Source organism: Wyeomyia smithii, chromosome 2 (genome assembly GCF_029784165.1).
Source record: "Wyeomyia smithii strain HCP4-BCI-WySm-NY-G18 chromosome 2, ASM2978416v1, whole genome shotgun sequence".
Lineage (NCBI taxonomy): Eukaryota > Metazoa > Arthropoda > Insecta > Diptera > Culicidae > Wyeomyia > Wyeomyia smithii.
Window position 1 is genome coordinate 219,971,214 of NC_073695.1, and position 15,695 is coordinate 219,986,908.

Below are 15,695 nucleotides of genomic sequence, written 5' to 3' on the forward strand. Positions count from 1 at the left end.
AAAATGGTGTCATGTTTCTGATTCCGAAAACTCATATTAGGTGGTATTTGGTCATTATAAGCTGCTTTCCAGGAACCAGAAGCTGCAACTATGGGTTTCAAAATTGCGTCTAGGATTGATTTAAGGTCATTTCGATTCCGGGAGTACATACAATAGATAGAAGTTACCATCTTGAACTTCAAAATGATGACTGAAGTAGATTTCCGGTTCCTGAACATTATTTTGTTTCCCGAAATATATCGATTGGCTGGGATTTGGCCACGTTAGGCGGTATAACTGCAAGTCACCATCTTGAACTTTAAAACAGTGCTTGGGATCGATATCTGGTTCCAAAAACATCTGCATCGGATCGTATGTGGACCTTTTCCCAGCTCTGATTGGTCGACATCTGCGTTCTAAATAAGGCTCTACATCTTTTAATAGTACAATAGTTAGCGCCATAAAATCACATTTTTGCCTTTTCCTAGAAAGGTATAGCAATCACTGGAAAAACCAAAGGTATAAAAGTGGTCCCAATGGCCGAATGTCATATACCACTCGACCTCTTTCGACGAACTGAGCATTTTCTGTATGTATGTATGTATGTGTGTATGTGTGTGTGTGTGTGTGTGTGTGTGTGTGTGTGTGTGTGTATGTGCAACTTTTTTTTCTCACTCACTTTTCTCAGAGATGGCTGGACCGATTTTCATAAAATTAATTGCAAATGAAAGGTCTAGTTGCGCCATAGGTTGCTATTGAATTTCATCGTAATCGGATTTTTAGTTTAGAGGTTATGTATCAAAATGTAAAAATCACGAAACATCAATATCTCAGAAACCACCCAACTGATTTCAGTAAAACTGGTTTCAAATGATCGGGCTGTCTCCAGAACCCTTAACTTTTAAATTTCGTTATGATTGAACATATGGTTCAAAGTTGTGTAAAGACAAGTTATCCTGAGATTGTTTAAACTTACTCATTTTTCTCAGAGATGGCTGAACCGATTTTCACAAAATTAGTGTCAAATGAAAGGTCTAGTTGCCCTATAGGTAGCTATTGAATTTCATTGCAATCGGATTGTAACTTTGTACGTTGTTTTATGAACTGAAATCGCATAATGAAAGTAACCATATTGACTTTCTCCTAACGATCACTGGCTAAATAAAAGGTAGAAAAGTGATCGAAATGGCCGAATGTCATATGCTACTCGACTCAGTTCGACGAATCGAGCATTTTCTGCATATATGCATGTATAGGTGTATATGTGTGTGTGAGTGTGGGTGTGTACGTGTGTATGTGCACCTTTTTTCGTACTCACTTCTCTCAGAGATGGTCTGACCGATTCTTTCTATCATGGTGTCAAATGAAGGGTTTATTTGCCGCTTAGGTTGCTATTGAGTTTCATTGTAATCAAACTTTTGGTTTTGGCGCTGCGTCAGAATTTGAAAAACGCTCTTATATCTCAGAAGCTGTGAACATAGTTGAGTTCAAATTAATGGGCTTTTTAACCCTTAAACAATGAATTTCATAATGTTTAAACATGTGGTTTGAAAGTTATAGAAAGAAACGTAACCCGGAGACTGTTTAAAACTATAGCTACGATCAAAATATGTGGCCTCAACATCATTTTAATTTGATATTGTACTATTTCAATGTTCGCGGCCTTGCTCGGGATTGAAGTGGAAATTAAAAGTCATTTCTATCATTTCACTTTTTGCCTTTTTCCTAGAAAGGTTTAGCAATCACTGCAAAAACTAAAGGTATAAAAGTGCTCAAAAAGGCCGAATGTCGTACACCACTCGACTTAGTTCGACGTGCTGAGCATTTTCTGCATGTGTATGTGTGGGTGTGTGTGTGTGTGTGTAATGCTCTCCCAATCTCACTCGATTTTCTCAGAGATGGCTGAACCGATTTCAATGAAACTAATTGCAAATGAAAGGTCTAGTTGCCCTATAAGACCCTATTGAATTTTATTGTAATCTGATTTCTAGTTGAGAGGTTATGTATCAAAATGTAAAAATCACGAAACATCAATATCTCAGAAACCACACAACCTATTTAAACAAAATTGGTTTCAAATGAACGGGCTCTCTAAAAAATTTTTAACTTTTGAATTTTATGAAGATTGAACATTGAACATTGGTTCAGAAGTTATGGAAAGAAACGCGTTCTGGAGACTATTTAATCTCACTCATGTTTCTCAGAGATGGCTGGACCGATTCTCATAAAAGTGTCATATGGAAGGTCTTGTTGCCCCATAAGACCCTAATGATTTTTTTTTTGCAAAGGGATCTATGTTATGTTGAAAAATGTGAAATCCAGCTATGAAAAGAAACATATTCCGAAGATTACTTGGACTTAATCACTTTTCTCAGAGATGGTAGACCCGATTTCCACAGAATTAGTATCAAATGAAAGGTCTAGCTGCCTCATAACACCCTATTGAATTTTGCTGTAATCGGACTGTAACTTCGTCTGTAATGTATCGAAATGTGAAAATTACGAAACTTCATTATCTTAGAAACTACACAACCGATTTGAACAATATTGATATCAGATGAACGGGCTTGTTAAGGGTTAACTGATGAATTATGATTGAACACGTGGTTTCAAAGTTCGGCTGTCCTATACGTTACCTTTTCATTTGTTTGTAATCAAACTTAAGCAACCGTTATGTTTCAATTTGTAAAACAACGAAAGTCTATTATCTCAAGTATTACACGACATATTTGAACATAACGTGTCATACAAACGAGTCATCTCTCAAACTTACAAATAACAAACTTCATAACAATTTTAAATGCTGTTCAAAAGTTTTGGAAAGAAAAGAAATTCAAAAACATTTCAATAATACCTGCTTTGATCAATATATATGGCCTCAACATGATTTAAATGTAGCATCGTACTTTTTGAACGTTCTCGGTATCGCTCGTGATTAAATTGTTCGAAATTGAGAGTCATTTCTTTTATTTCGCTGTTTCTTAAGCACTAACATTACGTCAAGTTTCTTATTTTATACTTTAATTACAACATCAATATTTTAGAACTCAAAGAGTGAATATACCTTTATTGGATTTATGCATTCATGTAAATATATTTTTACAAATAATAAGTTTGAATGAGAAAGGCTGAGTCTGACCGCTAGGTGGATTAATTTAGGTTTTTTAGTAGGCGCATAGCTAATTTTCCATCCGATTACGTGACGCTCTAGATGTTTTCGGTATTTCAACTCGCACCCCTAGCCCAGGATGTCGCCGTAAGACGTAATTCTATGTCAAAAAATGTTTCTTGGTGTCGCAACAGTGTACATCGTAAAATATTTGCGTCAGACTAACGAGTCTGGTATTTTACGTGCATAAATTTTTCACGAAGTCACAAGCTTTAACCATAAACTTTTTTTCCAATCCTACCACCAATATAGCGATTAGCGTTATGCAGGCCAAATTTTTTAGCGACGGTAACGCCTTCGCTAACTTATTCAGTAATTAGCGAAATTACTATTTTCGCTAATTTGAAATTAGCGACGACTTATCGGAATAAGTTATGACTACCACTGCAATAACGAACCATGCTCCTTGGACTCTTGAATGTAGTGTATAATTATTTTTATTATTCTGCGTTTCAACTTGCGAAGTAAAAATCGTAAACTATGAGCTTGAACTACTTGTCGTTCGTGCAGGACCTTATGCAGTGGCTATAATATAATTTAAAACTAATTGTAAAGCTTGTATATAAATTGTTTTCTCTCTGTGTCTACGCTCATTTAAACATCATGGCAGTAATTACCGCTCATGAACGATTGCGCTACCAGCTCCAGCGCCAACCGCTTGCGATCCTTACCCACAAATTGCCAATATATCTTCGTCAGGCGAACCCAACAGTGGAGTTTTCCGACAAGCTAAATCCGTTTCGTTTGATCCAATTCCAGTAGCTTTACCACTGATTAACGCGCTCAATGATCTATCTTTCTTGTTTTCTCTCTTCTCCGGCTTCTTTCTTTCCAGACGGCGTCCCTCCCCATCACCCAAGTAACGCCCAGCTCGGCTTAGCGCGCGCTGTAGCAGCTTTTCATCCGTACACGGACCGCCCGGAACCAGCGCCGCTTCCCGTAGCCACCTAGCCTATATAGCCGCCCGCTCTAGCCGCTTCAGCCAGCCCTTTGCCAAACGTCCGCCAGTCCGCGCGCCACTGTCGTCACTCCCGCAAAGTTAAGTTTGTGCTTGTGCTTTTTGCATCTTCTAACGCATCCAACAGAGAAAATCGTGCAGCTCATTACATCCTAGCAACGGGCTGCACAACACACTATTACGGACCGCGTTACACCACAGAGCAGAAAGGACGAAAAGAAGAAGAAGAGAGAAAAAACACCACACTGACAGACTTTTTGATTTTCCTTCACGACTGTGAAAGCTGATAAAAGTCTGACGCCTCAAACGCCGCAACCGCTCAGCCACAGGAAATCCGAAGGCGAGCTGGGAGCAAGAGTAATTAGAAGTTACCAAACAGCGCGAACCAGGAAACGGCATAACTCTTCCCAAAGGACAATCAACGCTAGCGTCCATCACGCAGTGGAGAAAACCAGGCAAAGAAGAAAGAAGGAAAACAGGAAGCACATTATCCTCCGCAATAAGCCGAGACAGTTAGTCCGTCGTCAGTTAGTCAGTCAGTCAGTCAGTCAAACTAGCTTGCAAAACGCCATCGGTATCACCCGGACACTGATAGACACCAGAGAAACCAAAAAAACGTCCGTTCCTGAGTAACTCACGAAGGAATTAATTTTTTAATCTTAGCGCGAAGGAAGCAAGAGAAGCGGAAGTACGTACCTCTCTAGTCTTCGTTTTAATTGCCATAGGAATTAGTTAGCGGAAGCAAACAAAGCGAAACACGGAAAGCTGAATCATCTACATCGACTTATCTTGTGATACTAGACGGCGGGAAAGCTCTGCCGAACGGTGGTTCACACTGTGTGTACAGTAGAGAAAGAGATTCCTAGTGAATTCGTAGAATATCGTTGTCTCAACTTGTAGCGTTCTTAGTGTTTATCGTTCCGGTAGTGAATGTGCGTGTAGATTGTTTACCAAGTTTACACTCCACCCTGCGCTCCTCATTGTTCAGTTTGTGAAATCTAACCAGTTGGAACACAAAATTGCAAAGCAAAAGTGTTGTGATTATTCTGAGTGAGAAAAAAAAAGAGTTACAGATCGCGTTCAGTTCCTACTCCTCAGAAAGAATTTAAGCGAGAAAATATAAAAGAAATAAAAAACTCTTTCAAGGCCTAAACGCACACACACGCACGCACGCACGCAACTGTAAAGTTAGTGAGCACACCAGTACTACTTTCATACACCCAACCTCGCGTATGGCCGCTATGATGAACATGACGAATCTACTGAACGGCAAGGACTCCCGCTGGCTGCAGCTAGAAGTGTGCCGCGAGTTCCAGCGCAATAAGTGCTCCCGCCCCGATACCGAGTGCAAATTTGCCCATCCGCCGGCCAACGTCGAAGTACAAAATGGACGCGTCACTGCGTGTTACGACAGTATTAAGGTAGGTAATCATTTTCCATGCATTTTGGGATTTATTCGAGGAATAGTTTTAATACTTAGGGTATCATGCCGATTCCAGAAACAGTCTCACTAAACCATCTTGGATTTTAAATTTCTTCAACATAATTTTTAGATTTCTGTTGCATTATATCAAAGCAGCTTCACGATTCAGACATTTTCTCAGACATCTCGGATATCATCCCCGCCCAACTATTCCTCCAACAGAAAAGCCACACCGACTCCTCGTCTTCCATAACTCTAATGTCAATACCACACAGCGTTCTCATATCTGAAGCACTTGAGGCTGAATTGCATTCCGGTGCAAACACCGCGCGCGACAGCACCGAAAAAAAATACGGGTAACAAAATAGAAACACTTCTTGTGAATTTTCCCTTCCCAGACTTGGGAACTCTCGACTCGTATGAAAAAATTCGAAAGATAAAAAGTGCGCTTCCGTGAAACCGTTTCACATTGCCTAAAGGGTTGCGCTCTTGACGGCCGTCGCGCGATGTTTCCTCGGATGCAAGGTGGCAAAACCGCTGTTCTGCTTCCTCCCGTTTTTTTTCTTCTTCTTCACGCTGTTGTTGTTTTATTTCCGGTTAAAACCCCACCTGGGATGCCGCGTAGCGTGCGATTCTCGGTGTCATCTCCGTTATCTTTCCTTATCCCAACCCCTGCAAGTGACATCCTACTCTCACCCTCTGCGCGTCCGTCTTGTTGTTGAGGGCTGGGAGGACAGCAGGTCTGCAAACGGCGGGACAGTGATTGTTCCGTGCCGGAGAGATAAAGCTTCACAGAAGAAAAGCTTCCGAAAGAAATTGTTTCATTCTGTTTTGAACCCGCGTACTCATTCACAAAAAGTTGAATTGCTTTTGCTGGTTTGTTAACTTTAGTGGGTGCTCAAGTTTGGAATGAGTTCGAAATTTAAGGCCCGCGCTAGATTAAATAATCAACATATCTGCATACTATATACATTAATATACGTGCAGTGAATGAGTTTCGTATAGAAATGGCCTCCTTGTTAAACACATAGTTATGAAGACCTAATCATTCCGTATTTCACGCCTCAGAACGGGTTAGACGATAGCTTCGCTCACGCATTCTGGGCCTGAATCGAGATTGCTGGCAGTATTTGTCTAATAACTTAACTTCATCCCCATCCCCGCCACCCAAAGTCAGCAAGCGCTGCGCCTATATATGTTTGTATCGCAAACGAACAATCTCCCGGAATGTCTCCCGCTTCATGTTCAGGCACGGCCGAAGACTCTATAATCAACGCACGACTGCGTAGCTTTGGCAAATGATTTCGGCATATTTGGTTAATTAATTAAATCGAATTGAGTTCTCAGTCGCTGGTGGTATCTAAAACTATCCAGCAGCGTTGCTATCATCACCAGTAGCAATAGCAGCTTCGATTATACGTAGTAGAAGAGATTCAGCTCGGATGATGTGATTTGATGAGCGAATACAAGTACTTATAGCGCGGACAAAGAGCATAGTGCGATGCGGTCGGCTAAAATGGAGTTTAAAATAAGATAAAATTTGCATCTGATGAATTCTCATTCAAACGTGACCAAAAAAAAATACTTGTCGAAATCTCCCAGCATCATACCACCAATATAATAAACTCTTGCATGGTTTGTCGAATTTGGAAATGTTATCTCAAACTTTCGTATGACCATTTCGTGCAAGCTACTCAGTTTCTGACCATTTTATGAGAAATAAAATATAATTCTGCCAGATCGTGCTTTGTTACTCGCAACAAGGTCAGAAAAACAAACAATCATTCGATGAGAGGAGAAAAACTTGTGGTTAAAGATAAGATTTGGGAACTGAAGACATATGCAGCCGAGCGTTGTCGTGAAGCAAAATCATCCTGTGTCATTTGTTCGTAAAAGTTTCAATCCGTGTTTCTATTCTCGGTTTACAATTTAAACGTTGATTTGTACATAATTATCGGGTGCACGAATAAAAAATCTTTTGACAATTTTCGGCTGATTCTGAAAAGTTTGTTAGTGCCCTTGGTTTTTACAGATTAGAGTTTGCGTAGTGATTTACATATGCCTCTTTAAATTTCGCTAACCGATTTAAGGTTCAAGATTTTATGCAAATTTAAAAAAATGAATTGTAAAATATAGAAACTCCAGTGCAAAAAATACTTGTTTGAGATTCTTATTCTCTACAATTTTTCTTGTATTGAGATTCTTATTTATATTGAGATTCTTATTTTCTACAATATGGTTAAGCAATACAATCGGGTGGAGATCAGGCCAAAAAATGAAATAAAACTAGTTGAGGATCAGTCTGTGGAATCGAAAGTTAAGTTTTAAGGTCAATCTAGAAGATTCAGCTATTACTAAAGAACCTCAAAAATTGCTTTAAGGTCTTGCATTTTTTATTATAATCCTTTTTGAATTTCTTTAGTTATAGTACGATGTTACTGTCACTTTTTAAAGTCTTGTGCACAGTAAAGTCTAAGTAAAGATTTACTAATAAAAGGTTTTTTTTCCAGAAAATGTTAGTATAATTAGTGAAATTATTAATCAATGTTTTGCTGCTAACCGAAATAATGTAGAGTGCAGATTCAAAGTAGTGTAATCCCACACTACGATTTAAGCGTACACCAAAAACAAACGGAGAAGATTTTGTTACTTCTGAGCAACACTTTAAAACTTTTTCACGGTGCTCCCGCAGATCAATATTATAAGAAAATCCACCAATAGATCTGAGTACACCATTCGATTTGTTATGACGTCCTGAACCTCTGGTTGAAGTTTCAGAATTGTCGTATGGTACATTTTTGAGTAAGGCCCTTTTTATAGGTCGTAACATACGAAAAGTTATATCAAAATGACGAAATACACATTATAAAGCACGTTTTTCATGAAATAACTTCAAAATTGTTTTCTACACATCCCAAGTTTTACTTTTACAATTAGTGGAAAGATTTATTGGAAAATTTCACAGTGCACTAAGCTGGTGGTCTAAGCTCGAAAAATCGTGATCGTTTCAATTTGACTGTGAAAAATTGACTTTATGTACTCAATGAATTCAGCTAGTTTGTTTCATCAAACAAGGTCTTACTTTCGACGTTTTCGGCTTTTCGATCAGCTCCCCTAACAGTTAGATAAAAAAGATATTTTTCCTCATTTTCAATATACCAAAATGCTTTCTTCAGAAAATTCGTGGATAAATTTAAAAAAAAGCTGAATACTGTGATCTTTTATCTGTACGTTGAACACGACAAAATAGAACTTTTCGTGGAACACCCCTCCTCAAAACCATATTTTTCCTCTGCTCCGTATGCGTACAACGAACGAACGGTTGTGGGTAACCGCATGAATTGGAGATTGAAAATGTGCAAAATATGCTACAATAGATGTTGTTTCTTGACTTAAGATGTTATTTCTTGTTATGTAACAAATTCGTTACAAAAGGGAGAATTTTTCGTTATTGTTTCCTGAACCTTCTTAAAGTATCAAGAAAAAAATCTGCGTGTGTTGAATGCGCTTGATTGCAGGCGAAAAAATTTAAAACGGAGAATTGCCACATTATGGCGGTTTGTAGACATTTTTGATTATTAAAGAATTTCAAATGAGGACGGTTTTTTTTTTTTTTTCTCTCAATATATAACTATATATAACTATAACTTTCGAGCAAAAAGTAAATAAACATTTTTAAATTATAAAGAGCAAATCTTGTGTCAGCGTGACACAAATCGACGTTAGCTGTATCCTGTTGTATGAGAAGTTAATCGCTTTAACAATAAGTTTAAGACTATATTTTAGGTTGTATATTTTGGATTCTTATCTGCTTTTTTGAAATTCTCAAGAGTTTGCCAGTTTGCACAAATAATAGCCAATTTTTGCATCGGCAAGTGAAAAAACTTAGATTATTAAAATAAGTTAACACGTGAATAGGCTCGATGCGACATGATCAGTACTTAAATAAATATTTATCATAATTCGCTTTCTAAAATGGTTTACATGCGAAAAAAAACTAGCAAACCGCGATCCACGCACTTGACAATTTAAACAACGAATTCGTGAGCTAGTTCGATTGTGCCTAGTATGATAACTGTATTAATAATTGTATTAATACTCTGAATTAATCTAATTAATACTCTGAATAAAAACCAGAGATTTGAGCACGCTGACTATCACAAGACAGAAGTTAGTGCATACCAATTTCTAAACCATCAGTTAAATATTCCTCTATTTGGATTTATATACATAGATAAATTTTTAAGTTTGATTCTCAGTAAGGGTAATTTACCAAAGATTTGACGTGCGCTACTATTATTGTGCCCAGTATGACTTTTTCAATATAACAGCTTTAACAGTCAATAACCATGATATGTATTGTCGATTGCGGGAGAATTAATCTCGTAAGATGCATGAAAAACGCCGCAGAAGTGCGCCGGTGTAACCAATCATGCTGGTGTATTCTACAAAAAGTGCGCAAATCCAATTTTCGCACTTTTTGTAGAAGATATCACCGCGATTGGACGTACCCACGCACTTATACAAGAATTTTTCGCGAAAATTTGTCGCAATCAACAATAATAGAAGGATTTCGCGCCAACGTAATCGAAGGGTGTCAGCACCCTCTTAGATTCTCATTAAGCTTTGTGATTGTAGAGGCCTTACTAAACTAAGCAACAGCATTTATTTTCTTTGAAACTTGATTAGAAAAATTCTGAAGTTCTCAAACCTTTCTAGAAAACTGTTTGATTTTTCATTTTAAAAAATATAAAAAAAAAAAGTGAAAGGTTATATCTGATTGACGTAGGACAACGAGGAGCAATCATCCATTAACTCATAACACAGTGAGCAAGAGGGTATAAAACTAAAATTACCACGTCCCTAATTGTTACTTGCCAACGTCATTGCATTGGATTAAATTTCATCACCAATTTGATATTATTAGGTCACATTGTAACGGCATATTCAGCACATAACTTCCTTTCTTCCTCCTAACGGCGAACGGAAATGTTGGCATCGTTTATGTCTCGTTATGTCATAAATTGAGTTTTACCCTGTAGAGTAGAGGACAGACAATGTGCCGGTACTCGAGCTATCACCACCATATATTAGAGCACTTTTCTTCAAGCTTTTCAGCATTTCTGAATTTTGGCTATAACGGCCTATATATTAGAATGGAGAAAATCAGCTCTCTAATTCGATCCAATTTGTCTAGTAGATGACAATGTGCCTATGCTCGAGCTGCTACCTCAACAAAAGAAGCAATATTTCTTCAAGCTCATGTCAATCTGGTCTATACCTACCACTGTGTGTGTAGCCAAAATATAAAATTTATTAACTTTTCAATTGTAGATTGTTTTGTCCTGAGAAGGACAGTGTTTTTATTGGAACAATTACCCCCAATCATTAAATAAAAACCGCTTTGGTTAACTATCACCTGAGTTAACTACTGAGCACTTTCTCTACTTCAGCCACCGTCCACTTTGTCTTTTCTAAAGTCTACAGTCGAAAACTGTCTTCTGCCACACAAGAATTGAGCCGAAAAAATTCAGACACAATCCGATCTGGTTGCCTTTTCCTTCTCCCGCTCTCTGTACCATGATCCCCCCTCAACATTGCAATTGAAATCTGACGCTCACTTCTTCTTCTAAAATGTTGGTGGGGGAATATAGTCTTAAGATTTTTTTTCATGTATAAAAGAAGTACAGACATGCGACGTGCGTTCATTTCTAATCTGGGTTCTAAAGCAAAAGCACCACAGCAGTTCTTAAATATCTTCCGAGAGATGATGAGTTTGAAGCACATACAACTGTACAACTTTTTCAAGTTTCGTCATTCCCGCTTCTGCGTTCATGAAGCTGTTCGTTTCCAATGCCTTTAACCCTCTAGTGCCGAAGTTTATTTTCAGACAGACTTCGAAAAAATCACTATGAAACTTTATAAACATTTTTGAGGTATCGATTGGAGCTTTTTGGAGGTTTCACTGAAGACTGTCTGAAGGCGGCACTGGGCACTAGAGGGTTAAGCAAAAAACACCCAGCTTTGTAAACCCAGAAGCGAGAATGACTGAATTTGAAAATGTCATACAGTTGCTTCTGTTTTAGAAGCCAGATTGGAAACGAACGGTTGAATGCTTTTGATGTGGAATCAATTTTGGATTTGTTGATCGTTTTTTAAATAATAACTATTATAACATATTATGCCGTTCTGTAATGCCAATAACAAATTCTTAAAATACAGGAATCGAATGATGCATAAACCATAAACATATACGTCGATACATCGCTATACATGATTAAAATGTTACATATAAAATGTTTCATAAAATGCGAAGGAAATCTTAAAATGGACCCCTTACGGTAAGATGTAGTCCTACGTAAAATGAATATGAGGTTCTACACTGATTTTTTTTTTAAAGTGATTGTTACGCAAACAGTCTCTCAGATTTCTTTGAAATTTGGATTTTAGATAGAAAGTTAAGTTGCTTACAACTTCTGACCTATTTAAAATGGGCACTGTTAAGGAAAAAAAAATCTTACAAAAACTTTTTGATGTGTATGAAAGATTTTCATCGTGAAACTTAGTATAGGTGAACGTATTGGAAAATCTTTTTTTTTTTTCTTCAAAGTGCCTATTTTGAAATGTCCGGAAGAGTTTCAAGTAAAGAAACTATCTATGCAGGTGGAATCGATTTGCTTTTATTAGCCTTTTTTAATGGGGCAATATACACAGATTGTCGCATAATATCATTATAGAAGACAATCCCATCCGCATAACTATTACCAGTGGTTGATAATGTCATAAACTATCTATTTAAAGGATTATTTGAATGGGGTTGCTGTTACATTCGCCCCCACTTCAGAAGAGTGCGAGTGTTGAAGAGAAAAACTTACATCGGTGTTTTTTGCTGGTTCCAATATATACAATATCGCACGCTTAGCCTTGGGGCTAATAGCGGTCTCGATCAACTAGACTAGTTGAGAGAATTCGTTATCGATATTGTTTTTTGGCACATTTTGCATGTGTAGGATAAGTACAACGATACACCGTGCCCCAGTGCTGAGTCGAGAAAATTTCCAGCTCGAAAAGATCCTCGACTCGATCGGGAATCGAACCCGATATCACAACCGTGTGGGAGAGCTAGCCGACCGACATCGCTAACCACAGAGCCACGGGGACCACTAAGGTTGGCTGGTTCCAAGGTATAAGTTATATTCACAGAAAAAAAATCTGAATTTTACACGTCACGTAAAATATCTTCTTATTCAAACTTCAGTTGCTTCTGACGTATACTACGATTTTGTTTGAAAATTATGTGCGATATCATTTAAATTTCAGTTTGCTTCTGACGTTAACCACGAGTTTGTTTGAAAATTAAGTGCAATATCATTTAAATTTGCGTAGGATTTTATGGAATTTTCTATCATAAGCGATGGAGGCAATTCTTTATAGGTGATTTGACATAAAGTTTTTATGTCGCATCGCATATATATTATAAATCTCTATATCAATTTTACAATTTTCTTATAAATCCAAGTATGTGTAACTGAATACACATGAATGCACTTTAGAGGTTACCTTTGAAGTATAGGCATTCAGTAGCATAAAACGTGAAAATATTCGAAATAAAACAGTCCTTATTAAGAAAACTTTTTTTCCTTGAAAGTGCCGTTTTTGATTTGCGCAGAAGTGTTTTAGGCATATAAATTAATTGTCGTTCTAAAAATCTCATTGGGTCAGAATTCGTGAAACGGATTTCCAAAGATCCAATAATCTAATCTAATAATCTTTTCAAATAATTTTTAAAAACTTCAAAAGTTTCACCTGGGAACTTGATTCTTCAACTTTTAGTGAATTTTCTAGTTGTTTTTGACATTTGAAATGTTTGTTTTTTTTTTTGCATTGCGCATCCATTCAAAATATTTCGTTGAGTTGCTCCTGAGTTTTAGTTTATAAAAATATTTTTTTCTGGTGACCAAACAATATGTTGAAAAATGATGTTCTGAAATCACAGGTATTTTAAAAATTACTTTGAAACTTCACTGAAAGTTTCGAGTTCGTGATATTTTATGTTCCAAAGGTATTGGGCCGCATCGCATTTACAAGCAGAAAACGCTCGCAAATCCAGCTTTCGTCAGCTCGTCAATTGTTTAAATCCAAGATGCCGACTTCCCCAAAAATCGAATATACTCTGCAATATGGGAATTTTCGGAATCGGGATGGTGTTCTAAGTCCAAGTATCGATATGCAGTTCCAGTTTTGAAAAGTTTTGTAGAATTGAAGAAAATGTTCAAATACTCCTCAATATTGCTATTCCGGAACAAAGGCAACGCCCAGAAATAGTAGATTGGTATTTTAAATTTCAAAATGGTGACTTCCGCAGTCAGAAAATTCACAAAAACCTATCACAGATTTTGCAACATGATTATTTCCAGCACCGAGATGACGGCATAAAATCGAAAGTTGGTGTCCGGTGTTGTGGTGATTTTCTGGTCTTCGATCATACCTGGAGGCTGGTAGTTTATGTATAGAGACAAGAAACATCATGTTTAGCGCTATGTCTAAATTTGAAATGGTGACTTCCAAAAAACAGAAAAAATGATCTGCAATCAATGTCCATTCAAAGTTGAATGTAGCTGCTTCCGGCTTCCGAAAATTTGTGAAAATGTATCTCACACTCTCCAACATGGTCTTTTTGAAACCAGAGACCGACATCATTTTTGAATTCAAGATGGAGAATTCCGTTTTCGGGAAAGGTGGAGAGCTCGAGTACTTCCCAATATTGGTATTTCCGGAACTAACATGACGTCAAGAAACAGCAAATCAATGTCTAACGCCATTTAGAAATCCGATTCGCGACTTTCGGTTCCTACGAAATTTGTTCAAAACTAGCTGATGAAAGTTTTTCAATACTCTCCAATATTGAAATTTTCAAATCACACACTTCTGTAAAAGACCGTTTTTGACTAGCGCTTTACGGCACAAAACTATTTTATTACTTCAAACATAATTCCATTCAATACGAGGTTCAAACTTCACTCAGTAGTTAAAATTTGGTTTCGTTCGAATTTGTTGTAAGGTTGATTATTGTAGTAGAATTTATACAAAAATGAGTTGTTTTTGCAGTGTACCTAAACTAGTTCATTGTTTATTTTCATCGATTCCATGGTTTTATCGGAAAAAACACAGTACAGCATTCTTGGACTTCAAATGCTTTCATAAATAAATCAGTGTTCCGCAAAGTAGTCGGCGGAAACCTATCCTTTTCTAAAGAAGAGCTTTAAAACCTGCTCTTCTTTTGACCAATTTCCGTTCGACACCTTCTCAATGTGTGCCCTGCAGAAAAGCCACTACCGCTGAGCCCCTCACAACTCGTTCTACGTTTGTCGATGCATACTTCAACGCGAGACCCATTCACAGTTTGGAAGTGCTGACGGCACAAAGACTGATTCGTCGCAACCCATCGAGTAGAGCGGGAATGGCGTGTTGTGGCGATTGATTTCACAACTTGATTGTAGTACTGGCGCGAATTGAACCACAATTTGATAACTCGGGCCAAATGCGTGCCAATCCAAATGAGCGCGTTCTTGCAGCAGTAGTGGGTTGGAGCCGAGAAAGTAAATTAACATGTAACCAGTAGTCGATGACTCGAGCAGTCTGACTTGGTGGTACTGGAATCGAACCACCACTCGGTCGGCGTCAATTACAAACATCGCAATTCAGTTGTTTGCTCTAGCTGTTTACAGATAATTTGAGCCGCGGTGTCGTGTTCGGTTCGTCTACCGGAGGAATGTTTACGCTGAGGAGACAGTCACTCCGGCATGCTTCTGCATAATTTTAGAATTACTGGCACTCAAATTGCACCCGCGCTAAAGGCGATTAACTGGTGGGGTCCTGCTTGGTTTCACTTCGTTGCTAATTAATCAAACAGCCAATCTGGCTAATCCTTCTCCCACATCCAATCAGCGCGTTCTGGGAAACAATATTAGGCTTTCCGAGGATTTCGCTTTCATTCGGCCGGTGATTCCATTCATTTCATTCGCATTCAAAGACCTAATCAAGCATGGTAGAAAACACGTGCTTTTTGCGCCTGCCGATCCATTCCGGTACGGTAGGCACTTTTCCCAGGGCTAGAGAGGTACGGTTTTAGCAAAACGTTTGAACATCGTCCGGTCGAATGTGGT

General features: G+C 37.9%; 1 protein-coding gene across 32 annotated transcripts in view; it reads left to right on the plus strand.

Annotated features, from left to right (window-relative positions):
* Positions 1-15,695, plus strand: part of LOC129722556 (protein muscleblind) — a 745,426-nt gene that overhangs the window by 237,256 nt on the left and 492,475 nt on the right. For all 32 annotated transcript variants that reach the window (XR_008727624.1, XR_008727621.1, XR_008727622.1 and 29 more), the window contains one exon: positions 3,984-5,527. Coding sequence is in view for 22 of the 32 variants with exons in the window: in XM_055676090.1 (XP_055532065.1) it covers positions 5,339-5,527 (189 nt within the window). In the remaining 10 variants the exon portion in view is untranslated. The remainder of the gene's footprint in view (positions 1-3,983; positions 5,528-15,695) is intronic.